Source organism: Condylura cristata, unplaced genomic scaffold (genome assembly GCF_000260355.1).
Source record: "Condylura cristata isolate star-nosed mole 26May11 unplaced genomic scaffold, ConCri1.0 scaffold00020, whole genome shotgun sequence".
NCBI lineage: Eukaryota > Metazoa > Chordata > Mammalia > Eulipotyphla > Talpidae > Condylura > Condylura cristata.
In genome coordinates, this window is record NW_004567121.1 from 27,113,785 (window position 1) to 27,130,671 (window position 16,887).

The 16,887-nt window shown below is 49.1% G+C and overlaps 1 protein-coding gene across 1 annotated transcript in view; it reads right to left on the reverse strand.

The window, feature by feature from the left end:
• DPYSL5 (dihydropyrimidinase-like 5) overlaps positions 1–16,887 on the reverse strand; it is a 75,710-nt gene that overhangs the window by 27,564 nt on the left and 31,259 nt on the right. The window contains exon 2 of the mRNA XM_012727493.1: positions 14,866–15,130. Within this exon, the coding sequence (XP_012582947.1) occupies positions 14,866–15,130 (265 nt within the window). The remainder of the gene's footprint in view (positions 1–14,865; positions 15,131–16,887) is intronic.

Genomic DNA, 16,887 nt, shown 5'->3' on the forward strand with positions numbered 1-16,887 from the left:
CACACACGCATTTCCGAGTTCAGGGATATTTGCTACTGTGCCCGCACGCAGGGACAGATGTGCAGAAGGAGAGACCAGCTGCGTGCCGAGTGCTGGCCAGTGACAGACCTGGCAAGGAACGGCGCCCTCCCCGGGCCTCTGCGCCCACTGCTCATGACCAGCCCGAGCCTCATGTTTTAGTATGAACGGTCCCTGGCCACGCCTCCCCTGCTGTGCACAGGGCATTTGTTTTTATTATGAATGTGGGGTTTCACATCTCTTAGGAGCAGAACAGACATGTGGACCATTTGTTTAACCAACAGACACAGCGCCATTATTCACACTCGGCAGAATCGGAGCAGTAGTCCAGAAGGTTACTGTTACTTTGTTTTTGACATTAAGGCATTCTGCTGGGCAAATCTCTATTTACTTGATGCCCAGAAATGTCACCTCCATTTCTTCCCTGAGCAAACCCAGTATATTTAATGGTCCTCCATTTTATAATTTTCCAGGCATGGAACTGTGTTGGAACTCAACCTAATGCTGTTATAAATGTCATCTTTATGCTTCAGAAGCACAGCAGGCTGTTGTGAGCCAGTGGGGGTCTCTCTACCAAAAGACTGCAATGGGGGTCTATTAACTAGGAAAGCTGGAAAGAAATGTCAGGTCTGGGCCCTTCCTGGTATAACGAGTTAAAGCACAGTGCTGTGAAGCTAGCCTCAGCCGCTGCTTCAGCATGAGTTTGATCCCTGGCCGGGGAGCTGACCCACATGGCGCGGCAGACCTCTCCTGACCTGCCCGCTGCTCCCCTGAGCAGTGTGCTTCTTCAATCTACCTATTCTGCTCCCAACTCTGTCTCTGGTGAATCCTCTCACCTCTGGCCTGTACCTCAGTTCTGGATGCATAAATAAATACATCTTAAAAAAAAAAGAAAGAAAGAAATTTCAGGTCTGATTTGCTGACATCACACTGTTGGAGAGAACAACGTATTGGTTCTTCCTGGCTCCATCAGGACAAAGGTCTCACAATCTATACTGCTGAGACACCAGTCATGTTTTGCTGAAATGGTTTTTCTCCCAATATAACCTCTCCCATCTCCACTCCCTCCAAAACAGCAACAACAACACAGGTTTGGCTCCTGTGCTCTAAGGACTAATAGGTCAAGGTCTAACCCTGTGCTGCACTGTTGAGAAGGCGCTTGGGCCAGAGCTAGTCTACAGGGGTTTTCTTTGGAGAGGATGAGGGACTTCTCAGAGCATCTTTCCCTACAGTTATGTAAAAGAGGGGTACATTGGGGGGTGTGATGGAAACAGAGGAGCGGGATCTGCTAGATGTGGAGATTAAGGGCAACTCAGCCTTTACACAGCCAGCAATATCGCCCTGAGAATCGAATGTGCGTCTCTTAGCTTTGTGAGACCGTGAGTGTAGTGTGGGGTGCTCCCGAGTTCTGGGGGCCGCTGTTCCTTCCCGGGCCTGCTTCCTGTGGAGCTGCTGGACCACTTTCACATGAAAATTATCTTTAACTCTCTCAAAGTATAAGAGAAAAGCAAACAACACAAAACAGACAACTAGCTCAGTGGTTTCTCTCCAGCTCTGGTAACTGCCTGCACCTCCAGGGGCCTGTCAGCAGCTTCCAGGCCCTGGAAAGCCAGCCCTTAAGGCCCCACTCCCTGGAACAGAAGCAATGTCCACAAAAGAAGGGTCTGAGCCTTTGGCCAAGGGAACTGATCGTGTGTGTATGAGTGGCGGTCAGGAAACAGCTTTCTCAGCCAGAGTCGTGCCCTGGGCATGCGGCCGGTGCCGTCAGCACCCTGCTTGGAGGAGGGGGCTCCACACTGGTTGACTGCTCTGCTGTCATCACCCTGAAATTCTTGTTCCTTTTTAAACAAGGAGTTCTACATTTTTACCAGTTAACTTTGCCCCAGGGCACCCAAGAGCACTGAGCAGTGCTCTGGGACACCCATTTTGCCCTCTGCCTAAGTAGAGGCCTCAGGCCTCTCCTGATCCACAATTTGCAGCCTATTGAGTTCATGCAGTAGATGACTGGATTTCTGCAAATTATACATTAAAATTAATTGCACCCCTAAACTTCCTTTTACCCTCGGCTCCTGTCTGGGTCTGTAGCCTCGACCACACCATCTGGGCCACAGTTCCTCTCGCCCTAGCCTGGCCTGCTCTCACTGTAAGTATTACTGTGCCTAAAACTCACACCTCCTTTCTGGACTTCCTACAGAGCAAACAAGCAACATTCCACCCACAATATATTCTGGGAAAAGCGTATTTTCCCACACTTAATCTGTCTGTCTTTAAAGGCACATTCATGCTACACTGAGAGGCAAAATAGTAGAGACACAATCAGACTTTGAGGCAGGCAGAGCTAGACTTAAATCCCAGCCCCTTCACCTACTGGTTCTAATCTTGGGCAAGTTATTTACTCTCTGAGCTCCTTTTCCAACTGGTACAATCAGACACAGTATACACAGCAGGAGGTCACTGGGGTAATTAAATGAGGAGCCGCGTGAAGCACCTGGCACAGTGCTGACACATATAATTTATTAACAGTCTTCTGAAATACTATTGTAGGAATAAGCAATAAGCATAATTCATAGGTAGCACCAACACTGTGTGCTAATCTGATGTGCATCAGATGCTCCAGAGGAACTGAGAAATGCAAACATCTTGGCGTCTGTCGGTAAGCAGACAAGAAAGAAATTCATTTTTAAGCAAAATGGCTTCAAAACAATAGGAAAGAACAAGGCAGCACTGGGTAGTGTTCCTCTCAATGATGATGGTGGCATCAAGTTCAAGACCAGAAGAGGAGAAGGGCACATTAGGACGGGCAGCTGAGCGCTGAGGGAGGCGTGATGGGACACTCGGGGGCAGGGCGAGGCAGACAAAGGGTGGACACAGCAGAGGGCCAGAACTGCAGAAGTCCTGTGTGGTGTGGGCTGAGGCAGGTCCTTGGGGACCGAGCGGTGCGGACCCTGATGAGGCTGGACCACCTCTGGCCGGGAAGGTTTAGCAGCTTGGGAGGGCGCCGTGGGGTGTGGGGTTGAAGGAGCACACTGACACTGACCACACCCCATCCCGAGACTTACAAGTAGTCAGAGCTGCAAGAACGAGAAAACCAGACTTCAGAACACGACTCTAGCAGTGGAACGTACCCTGGAGCTGTGACATGTGCCCACTGTGGTCACCCTGATGGACAGAAGGGCGCGGGCGATTGCAACAGAGCGACTTAAATCATCAGTTAAGAAAGCAGCCACTTACTTGTTCACAGTGACACTGCTGAACAGACATGCAAGAGGCGGGAAGAGGGAAGACCTGCTGTGCCTAATTAAGGCTGACAAGCGGTTCTGCTGACCTATTTCTGAAGTGTGGCATCGACAGAGACTCCGAATCACGCTAGTTTGAGATGCTTCTGGACTCCCCTCGTGGTCCGGAAGCCTCTCCGGGTTTGGCAGAGAAGCTGCCAGCCTGCCAGCTGCCGGTTTCCAGAGTGGTCACATCCCTCCCTCCTCTCACTGCCAGTTAACGGATGTGTATGTTGTAATGTGGGTCCTCACCCACCCCAATAACTCATCTTGTGCCTATATGGGATTGACTTGAGTCCTAAGTGAAACCTCTCTGCTCCAAGTCTTGGGTCTCGTGGGTGCAAGCTCCAGCACAGTGCTGGGGGGCTGCACCTGAGTTTGGGACGGCGCTGGAAGGGACACAGGTGAAGCCTGTTTCCTTGATGACAGACAGGAGATGCAGAGAGTGGAGGACGTGTTGTGTGGCTGCAAAATAGTGTCAGGAGAAGAAGGAACAAACTTAGGAGGAAGGGGATTTGCAGTCCTCTTCAAGAGCTGCTGAGGGACACTGAGTGGAGGTGAAAGTGACTGTTTATAATCAGCAGCCACTGACTTGTGCTGGGCTTGTTTAAGCCCCCAACAGCCCTGTGAAAGAGACACATTATCATGCCTGTTACTCAAAGGGGGAAGGGAAGGTTGACAGTCACACCGTGAAGCCAGGAGGGAGACCTCTTCCTTATCCACTGGGGGGACAGAGGAGATGATGCTGAGAGATCACAAGGAGGAGGCTAAGGGTGAGTTGGCCTCTGGGCCCAGACTTCTTAGCAAAACAGGAAATGAAGCCAAATTCCCATCTGAGCCAAGACGAGGTTTAGGAAAACCATATGGAGAAGCACCGCAGAATCAACAAGAAAGGGCTTGAAGCGACCATGCCTTTGTGATGGGCCACTGGGGAAGCCACCAGAAGGGGCAGAGAACGCACAGGAGTGGGGAGCCCAGCGGTCAGGGAGGGGGACACAGTGCTGCCCCATACTTGGGAGGGGCCCCAGGGCAGGCCGAGAGCCTGGCCAGGAAAGGGTCCTTGGGGGGTGGGGGAGAGGGTGGGGCTGTGGTTTGGGGAGATGCACAGAGGTGTGTGGGCTGTAGCTATAAAGGTGGGAGGCATCAGTAACAGATCACCTGGGGAGAGAGGGCAGGTGAGAGGAGGAGTCCGAGGGGCAGCCACGTAAGAGACTGAGATGAAGAGGAGGCAGGGAGGTGAGCTGAGACGAAGAGGAGGCAGGGAGGTGACCGGGACAGCCCAAAGCTCGGAGGTTCGCCAGGTTGGTATGGGGTGGTGGAAGCCAGGTGAACCCTGTTACCAAGGAAGAAAGTTCTGGGTAAACTGGCTTTAAGAAGAGGGGAACCTTAGAGAGGAAAACACCCTCATGGGGGACCCACATTGCCTCCCCAGAGGTGCAAGACTGGGCAGCCCTTCAGTCTGAGGGATAGAGAGCATGTCTGCTCAGGAAGCCCTGATTTAAGCCTGCGGCTCCCACTCAGCAGGTAGGCTGCAGGTGCACACCAACTGCCAGCAGCAGACGTGACAGAGGGCTGGGGTAGTGGGGCCCACCCCTCGTCCTCCCTTCCGAAATACTGAGAACAGATCACAGACTGCTGAGCATGGACCCTCAGAGCCTGGGCTCCGCACCTCTGCATCAGTGTCTCCCAACAGTGTCCTTAAAATATACCACATAAGGAAGCCTCGACATCAGCCTCCATATTTCCTCATTTCGGAATTAGAAATACATGAATACTAGCTGGTGGGGGAGATGTAAGAATATACCTTTTTAAAAAATATATTTATTTATTTATTTAGACATAAAGAGCTGGGGTACAGGCCAGAGGAGCAGGGGTGGTGAGAGGATTCACCAGAGACAAAGTGGGGAGCAGAATAGGCAGATGCACTGAAATACACTGCTGAGGGGAGCGGCAGGCGGGCAGGAGAGGTCTGCCGCGCCCTGTGGGTCAGCTCCCTGGCTGGGGATTGAACTCACACTGAAGCGGCTGCGGCCAGCTTGCAGTGCTGCGTCCTGACCTGTTGCACCACCAGGGAGGGCCATACCTGGTTTTTATTGTGAGACCTGGAGCACATTTCTGTAGTTAAGACATTTCTTTAAGCCACGGAATGAGCTGTGTTCATTTGAAGACGAGCCTGGCTAGCCTGTCTCAGAGGCACAGCAGCCACCTCTTAGCAAAGAGCGGAACGACTCTCACGGAGTCACCGTCCACTGTGGTGATGTTGGCTCCAGGCTGAGCATGTTCTTGGGAGAGAAAAGAACAGCCACTGACATTCTATCATGTGCCATTTCTTAATGTTTATTATATATGTGATCCTAAAATGAGTCTAATTGAAAGCGAGATGCAAACAGCTATTTACACACCCATGGGTGAGAACAGCCCAGAGATGGGAACACCCACGAGTGAGTCCATAGATGGGTGATAGATAAGAAAATGAGGTGTCTCCACCGTGGATGCCATCGCCTTAGGAAGGAAGGCCTGCTGCTTGCTAGGAGGGTGCCTGGGGGGCCTTGGGGAGGCGGTGCTGAGTGAAATAAACCACCACAGATAGACAACACTGTAGGGTTCATTTGCAGGTGGCGCCTAGTGGGCAGGGACTGGGGTCGGGGGAGGTTGATGGGCTTGGGGGTTCAGCTGGTAGCAAGAAAAAGTTCCTTGATGGGAACAACAAGGAAAACATCACCATCACTGAGTTGGACATTTAAAATGGTCAATGTGGTAAAGTTCTGTTAGGTATATTTTACTACAATAAAATTAAAGAACATGACTTTGCAGAGCAGAGGTTATGCTTCTCAGGTTATAGATAAGAAAACTGGGGGGCAGAGGAAGTCACACAGCCAGACTGAGCGCCCAACTCGGCTCTGCAGACCGTGGCTTCCCTCACGTGACTCAGCTCCTTCTGGATCTCAGAAAGGGCCCTGGTCTGACGGGGCGGGAGGGTTCAGACTCTGAGCGCCCCCCCCACCACGTCAGCCCAAGTGAAACTGGCCTGCACCACAGTGTGGGGACAGAGGGGTAGGTGTGGCTCAGGCTTGAATGACAAGGCTCAAGTTGAGAACTGTGCCAACATCTAAAATTATGAAATGAGGGTCTCTGGGCTTCTCTCTGATCCAGAATGATTATCTTCACGGCCGAGCATCCAATTTAAATTCATTGTGTTTAATACAAAGCCATAGTACAGAGCAGGCTGTCTCCCGACATGCAGTTACCATGGAGACTGGAGATGATCCTCAAAGGGAGTTGTGTGGCGGCGAGAACGTGGCTGCCAGCCTCTGAGAAGCCCAGGGCCTGGAGCCATCCGAAAATAGCCACAGAGAGGCCCTTTGTCACCCTCCTCCTTAGAAAAGCCCCTCTAATCCCAAAGCAGGAAAGTTTACAGGCCAGCAGGCCACATCTTTATGAGAAGGCCAGGCTGCCCACAGATGCCAGCGAGGGGGATTTATCAACAATCCAGAAACGAGCCACATGGAACCCCACTAGCTCTCCCTCCCCTCGTAAACGCCAGTGTTGGCACAGACCAGCCTGCGCTCTGGTCCCAAAGCTAAGCGATGACAGAGCCACTGAGCTCTGAGGGCCCCGGAGGCTTGTGGTGGAGGAATCGGGCAGGGGTCGGGGCGGCGGGGCAGCCAGACCAGTCCCTGTGCTGATCCGCCAGGCAAGTCTTGTCACCGCTCTGAGACTCAGCTGCCCTCCTGCTTTGGGATCAGAGGGGCTTTTCTAAGGGCAACAAAACCCGCCCGAGGGGGCTTCAAGGATGCAAATGCATCTATCAGGGTACAGACACGCTCTGACAAGTGGACCTGAAGTCCAGGCCTAGGAGCTCATGGCACCCCAATTGTGGGGGCAGGTCCGATGCAGAGTGAGGCACGCCAGCTGCCCTCTAGGGTCCTGGAGCTCAGAGACCATCAGAGCCTCAACTCACCCCATTTTGAGCGGAAAATACACTCCTTCATGGGCTTAGGACTTAGCGACCCCTTGCCAGGGCACCCTCAAACCAAAAAAGAAAAGCTCCAATCCAGACCTGGTGGTAACCAGGCCACCAAAAAGAATGGAACTTGAAAGAGGGGTGAGGGGAGAGGGCAGAGGGGAGGTACAGCTAGTGGTTACTGTTTCAGTCCATGAAAGTTTTATCCTCATTCAGGCTACTCAGAAGTCCCAGGCTCCCCTGGACATGGTCATGATTTACGTGGCATTAAGACATGGACTGTGAAGATCATAAATCTTCGTTATATGGAGCCCGCGACATGGAGCACCTCGCCTGAGCCCAGCACCCAGGGAGGTTCCCTTTAGCACGTACACACTGTGTACACACACACTCCAAATAACTTGAGAAAAGTTTAGATAAATCCTTAATTTTTAACACACAGAAAGAGACCAGTTAAAAACTGAGAATGTTTATCAAGAGAATGTTTATCCTCCCTGGTGGTGCAACAGGTTAAGTCTTAGCACTATGAAGCTATTTGCAGCCACGAGTTCGATCCCCGGCCAGGGAGCTGACCCACATATGATGCAGCAGAACCCTCCTGTCTCCCTGCTGCTCCCCTCAGCAGTGTATTTCGGTAGATCTGCCTGTTCTGCTCCCTGTTCTGTCTCTGGTGGATCCTCTCACCCCCCATCTCTGGCCTTTACCCCACTTCTGCATGTATAAATAAATAAAATTAAAAACAAAACCAAAAACCTACAGCGATAGAAAACAGACCAGGTTACCTGGAATGGGGAAGGATTGTAAGAGACTCTGTCATTAATTAATGCCAGGGGGTGATGGCTCTGTTTATTATTATATTAATGGTGATGGCTTCTGGGTATACACACATGTCAAAATAGATCAAAATGCATATCTCAAGAATGTGCTACTCACTGTATGTCATTTAAACCTTAACAAGTTGTTAAAAAAAACAAACATAGATTTAAAAAAAAGGTTACCTAGTTACGGCCTGCTTAATTTTTACATAAACGTTCTTCCCAAGAACAAAGTTCACCAATGTGTATCAACTTTAACTTAATTTTGAAATAGAGGTTACTGTAGAGAGTTTAAATCTCAACAAGAAACTTATTTATGGATTAGGGGCTGGATTCATTCGCTTCTATTGATATTTCCGATTCAGTCGCCAGGTGTGTGAGTGACGGTGTGTAATGGGCGTGCGTATGTGTGCAGAGAGCATGCGCAGTGTGCGGGGGGTGCGTATTCGTGGTAACACAGGAAACACTGATTAGTAAAAGTGCTCGCTGTAGTTGACCTACAGTCTTATCCTCATTGTCATTGATTAAGAATCCTATAGCTCTTAATTTTTAATTCCCAAGAAGTAAGAACAGGATCAGGAGAGAAGCCAGTTGGGCTACAGTGGTGGCCTCAGGGAACACAGGCTGAAACCAACATCGGGAAAGGCAAGGCGGTGACTTACCTTCCCACCTGTTAGCGCACACCTGGTAAGGCAACGTCCTGGGCCACACGCCAGCCAGGTCACAGCCAACCACAGCAAGGTTGGAGAGAAGAGAGATATTCAACTGAGATTTCTGAAGCTTTCCCCAAGACTATATTCAAACATTACTTGAAATATTTAAAAACAGGCAGTCTTGGGCCCTCCCCGGTGGCGCAGCGGGTTCAAGCACAACACTAAGACGCTAAAGCCACTTCCGCAGGAGTTGTATCCGCGCCCACCCGGGAGCTGACCCACATGGCGCGGCAGACCTCTCCTGACCCCCACCGCCACCCCGCTGCTCCCCTCCGAAGTGTACTTTGGCGATCTGCCTGTTCTGCTCCCTGTTCCGTTTCTGGTGAGTCCTTTCACCGTCCCTGCACCTTTGGCCTGTACCCCAGGTCTGTATGCACAAATAAATAAATCTTAAAAAAAAAAAAAGCAGTCTTTAAGAAAAGGAAGGAAAAAAACCACATCAATACATGCTGTAGTTTCCTTCTTCCTTCCTCCCTCCTTTTTAAATTCCAGAAGTTGAGAGAATAAAGTAAGCTTCTTATATGAGGGGTGAAGGTTTTCCAAGATGCTTGGGCTCTGTCACAGAGGGACATTTACTTGTGTTTTTGAATCAGGGTTTTTAAAATACAATAAACTCTCTAATGTAAATTCTTTGCAAACACACTTTATTCTAAGGAGTTGAATAATTCTGGTCTCCATAGGTAGTTTATTTTTCCAGTACTTAAGAAACAATCTGTCTCCTCTAATATTTTTCTTTTTTAAAGATTTATTTATTTATGCATACAAAACTGGGGTATAAGCCAGAGGTGCAGGGGCGGTGAGAGGATTCACCAGAGACAGAGTGACAAGCAGAACAGGCTGACTGACGAAGTACACTGCCTAGGGAGCAGCGGGCGGGTCAGGAGAGGTCTGCCACGCCATGTGGGGCAGCTCTGGGACAGGGGATCAAACTCACACTGAGGTGGCTGCAGCTAGCTTGCAGTGCTGCATCCTAACCCACTGCGCCACCAAGGAGGGCCCCTCCTCTAATATTTTTCTAAGGGTCAGGCTGGCCTACATTTTGACCTACCGATTAAGGCAGATGCAGATTGAAATTACCAACAAGGTTTTGTTAACCAAGATAACTGACTCGAAGCAGGACATCTTTAAATAGCTCCTGATGCTTGTAGAGTATATGACTGGCTATTTTTGCTTTTAAAAACCAGAAAAGAGAAAATAATCTAGAATGATTACCATTACTATTAGACTCCATTGCCTGTTCTGCTCCCTGTTCTCTGTATAGAGCTGTCGAAAACATGCACAGTCAACTCTTAACAGCAGAAATGGAATCCAACTCACTTAGCGCCTATTCAACACCTAACTCTTTAATATGCGCGTTCTAGCGGTTGGCCCTTAATCAGCACAATCTCTTTATTTAACAAACACTTATCTTGTGCTTAGTAGGCACAAGTACTATTTTAAGTTATTTACAAATAGTAACTAAATTAGCATACGAAGTCCAACTATAATATCCATTTTCCAGAAAAAGAGATACCGAGGGCCAGAGAGACTGGTCCACATCACATAGCTTGGAAGTGTGGTGATACCCTCACACCTCAGCGTGTGTCATCATCACCGCCCAGCTGTGTGGAGCACGGTGGTCCCTTTACTCTAGCTGACACAGCTCTACACAGGAAACAACCTGAAAGCCCAAGAGTGGGACACTCTTTCAGCTGGTGAATAGGAATTGGGTCCCCGACACTGAGTTTGCTGAAGAAGAGCATGTCACAGGAGAGGCAGGCCTTGAAGGGATATGTGGATAGGTGAGGGGGCTGGCAGGTGGGGACGTGGGATGGTCCCCAGGCTAGGGGGATGAGAAAACCCTCTTCCCACTGGGTGGGCAATGTTGGAGAGCAGCTGGGAAGGAGGATTGGAAGGGGAGGGTGAGGTCAGATGGGTGTTGCCTGGGAGAAGATCTAGAAATCTGAAGAGGTCTTAGACACAAATTTCAAGCAGACACATGACATGAGGCACAGAGAGCTGTGAAGGGAAACCAATGAAAACAGTGTAAATACAGAGCCTTAAAGGGATTTAAGTAGTTGAAGCAAATCAGTGGCGTGGAGGTGGCATGGAGGTGTACAGGGTCAGATGGCTCTAGCTGGCCACGTTACCTGTATGTGGCCCCACCCCCAGGGCCCAGCTGTACAATGGAGTCTGTAGCCTGGATAGGTTCTGTTAGAGGCACAGTGGCACCCTTTTATAAGTGGCCATAACCACTGAGCTCTGAGGCTTGGGCTTGCCAGATGGGTGGAGCCTTAGAGGTCAGTGTCTGAGGCCCGCCTCGCTGCTGCCTGGTACACATCAGTTCCCACAGCCTTTATCAAGTCCAGGTGAGCTCATGGTCCCAGAGTGTCAAAGGAACGGTGTGTGCCACCCATGATCACAGGCTGTCAGGAAAAGGTGGACTGTCCAGATAGAAGGCTTCAGGGGTCTCGGCAGTGAGGCGAAAGGGCCTCAAACTGGAAGCTTGCTCTTGGGACTTGGAGCACCCATTCATCCCACCCAATGTTGTGCAGGAATGAAGATATTCGTGAACTGGGGGGTGCCATACGATAAGAAAGAAGATATGAGTTTGGATCCTCGTGAGGAGGAAGTGGTATTGCAGAGCAGAAAGACAGTCTGGCCAGAATTAGACAGAAATGAACAGAATACTGGGGGGAAAGAGTAGTTTACATTTAGAGGTGTAATGCCAAGAGAGCTAATTTCCAAGACAAAACAGCAAAAACTGGCAAGGGCAGCCTTTCAAAGGGGGTGCAGATGTCAGCCTGGAAGGAGGAATAGCCAAGATCCCATACCACTCAAAACAGCCTAGAAAGTTCTCTCATAACCTGTTAGAATCATTAGGAATCCTTTATAAGTTACTGATGGGGGAAGAGGCAGATCTAGGGATTTTGATTTCTTTGGTCTGGGGTGAGGCCTGGACCTTGGTGTCTTAAGATATTTATTCCCCAAGTAGTTCTCAGGTAATTTGGCTCCAAGTGTTGAAGACCATTAGCCTAGACGGTGGAGGAGATGGTGGCAAAAAGGTATCTAAGACACTTTCTTCCATAGTCCATGCCGTCTCCTCTTTTTTTTTTTTTTTTTTAAGATTATTTATACATACATAACTGGGGTACAGGCCAGAGGTGTAGGGGCAATGAGAGGATTCACCCGAGACAGAGTGGGGAGCAGAACAGGCAGAGTGACGAAGTACATTGCTGATGGGAGCAGCGGGTGGGTCAGGAGAGGTCTGCAGCGCCATGCGGGCCAGCAACCTGGCCGGGGATCGAACTTGTGCTGAAGTGGTTGCTGCTAGCGTCACAGTGCTGCGCTTTAACCTGTTGCACCACCAGGGTGGGGCCCCGTGCCACCTCTTCTCAATATCTTAAGAGAGGGGGTAGTGGTGGTAGCTTAAAAATCTGACTCTGATATTCCCAACTAGCCATGGAGAGCTATTGGTGGGTAGAGCTCTAGAGCCTGCAGTAACATTCTGCATTATGTAACATTAGTTACAGCAGAAAAAATAAACACAACAAATAGGTAAGCTTAGCAGAATAATAGTGAAAGACTCCAGGACCCAGTGGAAATCCTAGACCTCATTAAATGACACAATTGGGTGTTACTGGTTCTCCCTCCCACTCCCCTATCCCCCCAGGAGGTAACCTCCTTCTTCTGTGGGGTCTGCATTACTAACAGCAGGGAGTCCCGGCACCTCCAGAAACCCACATTTTGGGTCTGCAGAGAGCAGGCTGTGCAGGTTGGGCGGGTGTGGGGGAGGCCAGGAGGAGGGTCAGGTGACCGGGCTGTGCATGGGATTCAGAGCCGAGGAGCCAGGCAGAGCCTGCCACAGCCTCAGACGGAGGCAAAGCCCACGAGGCTTTTGTTAAAGAAGCGCTGGAGAAATCCCCTTAGACCCAGGACAATGGAGACCCAGATGCTCTCAGAAAGGCCGGGCTTTCATCGGTTTTGTTTTTCCAGCCCTGGCTGCTGCTGCCACATTGACAAGCAAGCAATAGCCAAGGGAAGCGGAGTTCAAGGCCCAGCAGATCTGTCAGACAAGAACAAAAAGGTGCAACTTGATCTCTCTTTCTCTCTAGGCTAATCGCTTGGTTGAGCTTTTCCTTGGGATTATTATTCTATTACAAACCAGATGCTTACAATGAATCAACTGCTACCTTTCTTAGAAGGTACAAAGTAGGTCAGAGGCATCTGTCAGAGAGCACAGCCCCTGCAGGACTGCCTCGGCCTGGAATAATCAGTCCACAGGCCCTGCAACAGGAGTGCTTGCCCCCCCAAGGAGGTCAGCAGCGGGAGGGAGGAGGAGGCCAGGTCCCAGCTGCAGAAGCACCAACTAGAAGGAATCCCAGGAACCATTGGGTACAGTGGTACAGGGCAGGGAGCCAGTTTTGGGGAGGTGTGGAGGTGGGGAGGTCTGAGGTAGGGCTCTGGGCAGGGTACATTGAAGGGTTCCAGGGGACCCCTGGATCCAGGGGCTGCATTATGAAACCAGGGCTCATACCATAGCTGGACACAAGGACCCAACCCGTTCAGGGGATGGACATAACAAGGGTCAGTTTAAGTGAGCCAGCAGCAAGAGGGACTTGGGACCTATGAGCACCATTGATGATGGCTCCCACATCAAGGGCCTAGCATGTCTTGGGGGTGCCTAAGTTAGCTTGAGCCTGCAGGAGAAGCTGGGAGAGTGGAGACCATGAATCACACAGGGCTCTATGTGTTCTCCTGGGGCAGGCGCTTTCATGGAGAAGCCTGGCACAGACCAGGTGGTGGGTACTGCTTTGCTCAAAGAGGCTTGTTCAAAGTCTTCATTAGCTATAATAAGCCAAAGGCTGTCAGGGTTGGGGTGAGGAACTGGTCACTGCTGGCGAATGAGGCCCCAGCAGATGACAAGATGGAAAATAAGACAAAGAAGCCCATTCAGCCCTTGGAGAGGCTGGCAGGCAGCGGTGGGACAGACTGATGGTCAGCCCTAGACTAAAGGTCTCTCAGTGGAGACAGTAACCAGCAAGCTACATTTCTGGCACCCCACCTGAGGATGAACCCCAGCTTGGATGGTGTTGTCATCAGGTTTCTGCTGACGGTAAAAAGTGGAGCCTCTCTTAGACTAATGCTGGGACTGAGAGCTGTTAAACCCTTTGGAGAAGCATTTGGCAGTCTCCTCAGACTGAATTCATGTGCACCCTAGGCCCAGCAATTCCACTCCTGGGAATCTGCCCACAGAAATGTGCACATTCAGGGTCCCAGTAGACATAGACTGGGTCATGTGCAGCAGAATGCAGCAGCCCCCAACAGCCCCCAGTAGAAAAACAGGTCAGTACTGTGGTATGTCACACTGTCAACACCACAGAGCCATACAGGTGAAGGAAGAGCAACCTGGGTAAATTTCACAATAATGTTGGACAAGAGAACAAAAGAAGCCAAGCCCAGGGCCCAATGTGCTTGATTTCACTTACTAAACAGCAAAAACCAATCTATGGTAGATACAGGAAAAACACTGACTTCCACACTTTTAAGTGAGTAGTATGATGTGCGAATTACATCCATAAAATTTTTTTTTAAAGAACAATCTAGTAAAGCTAAGAGAAGACAGCAAGCCCTGTCTGTTTCATAATTTCTACCATTAAAATCATCTAAAAGAGGCAGATATATATATTTCACCATCTTTGGGAAGTTGATTCAGCTTAGCATATATAAAGGAGTCCACTTCATCATCAGACCAATCCCTCCCACCATACACACACACAGGTGCGCATGTGCACAAACCCCACCAGTTAATTCTCTTCCTCCTCTAGGCCTGCATTACATGACATAAAAATATTAAAAACAACAACACCAAACACCGAGCCAGGGTGCGTGGATAAGTGCTATGATCAGCAAAGTAAGTCTAAATGCCTCCTTTCCCACAACCACGGAAACCTATGATGTTCCACCAGGAATTCCCTGTTTGGTTGCCAGGGCCCCCTCAAGAGCACCCTTCACTTTTAGCCACTCAGTGGGAGCATGCGGGTCTATAGAGAAGGCCCAGAAGCAAGCTGAAGGAGCAGGCACTCAGCCAATGGCATTACCTTGGTCCCGTGGTAGAAGTCGTCGACACATGTGGCGTTCATGAAGGTCTGGTGGAAGTGGGTGCTGGTGTCAATGCCTCCAGGGATCACCAGCTTCCCGGTGGCATCGATCACCTTGGCCCCTCCGGGGATCATGAGCTCCCGGCCCACCTGCTGAATGATGCCATTTTCAATGTAGACATCAGCCTCGTGGGTACAGTCATCGTTCACCACCTTGCCTCCCTTGATGAGAATCCGCACGCTGGCTGAATTGGCAAGCATGTTCCTGTGGAGGGTGACGGGGGGGGGCACAATGGTCATGGTCAAAGTTCCTTTTCAAGGTCACCTAGGTCCCACCCCTTCCCATCAGAGCCCAAACATCTTGGGTAGAATAAGGGAGCTGGGGTGAGGTGGAAGTTTCTCTGCAGTTCCAGAGCCATCTGGGATCCCAGTGGGAATCAGTGGGCATCATGACACACAGACAGATAAGGGTGAAGCTGCAGCCCCCCAAACACCGATGTTTACTTCCCCTAAAGACTGTGTGGGTTCTAAGGCTTTCTCCTCTATTTACTGTCTGATATCTCTCTGGAAATAACACAGGGAGTGGTATTTTACAAACGAGGAAGCAGAAATTGCTAAGGAATTGTGAAAGCTGCAACTGCTAGGGAATTTATGGCTGCTAAGTAGCCAAGTGAAACCCAGGTGTCTTGTATGACCGATGTCCTCACTGCACCATGTGGTCCTGAAGCTGTCAGAGGCTCATGGGTCCTGAAGCCCACAGAGAGCCAAATTCTCCAAGTCCCAAGCTGTTTAATTCATGTCATTCTTCAGATGGCTTAAGCCTCACTTCACCTTTCTGTGTTTGCCTCAGGAGCCTACTACCATAGCTGGCTGCACATTCATTAATTCTTACAAGTTTATCTGAGGAGCTTTTGAAAAAGACCTACTTTTTAAAATGCTGGTAATTATTTATTTATTTATTTATTTTTTACATCACTCTTCATTTTGTGCATTTTTTCATCTCAGTTGTAATCCCCTTGGGCTTCCCACCACCAATTCACCCGTTGCCATCACCACAGTCCAGTGGACTCTTCCCACCCCAGTTTCGATCCCATTCCCCCTCCAACCCCCATAAAATGTCTGGTTTATAGTTGTTCATTGTTTTCATTTTTACTCTATTATATTTGTTTGTCTTTCTCTCTTTTTCACTCCTGATCCCTTATGCTCCTGCTATGAGTGAAACCATCCAGTATTTTTCTTTTTAATTCTGGCTTATTTCACCAAGTGTGATCCCTCCCAACTACACCCATGTTGCTGCAAAAGACATGAGTTTATCTTTTTTGATTGCCAAGTAATATTCCATTGTGTATATGTATCACATCTAAAAAAGACCTGTTTTCAAGCCCCCCCCACAAGATTCAGAGTTATTTACCCCAGATTGATTTTCCAGAGTCAATATTTTTCAAAAGTTAGAGAATTCTATCATACATGTACAAAAGAATTGACACCAGTCTCTTCCAGCAAACAGAGAGAAAACCTTCCCATTCATTTTATGAAGCCAGTATTACTCTGGTAGAAATCCCAAAGACAGTACAAAAATAAAAGAAAGAAAACAGTGTTTCTTGTGGCTGTAGAAACAAAACAAAACATTAGCAAACAGAACTTGGCAATTTGTAAAAGAATTATATACCATGCAAGTGGGATTTATTCCAGGGATGCAAAGCTGACTTAATATTCAACAATCAGTAAATGTAATTCATCATATTAACAGGCTAAAAGAGAAAAAAAAATCACATAATCCTATCTATCGATGTAGGAAAAGTACTTGACAAAATTCAGTCCCCTTACTCTCAGAAAGTAGGGATAGAAGTTAACTTCTTCAACTTGATGAAGAACATCCACAAAAACACAGTTACCGCCAGACTTACTGGTGAAAGACTGAATGCTTTCCTACCAAGGTTGGGAATAGGCAAGGATGTCCACTCCTTCCACTAATACTCAATAAAGGGAGTACCAGTGAGTAATGTAAGGAGAGAAAATAAA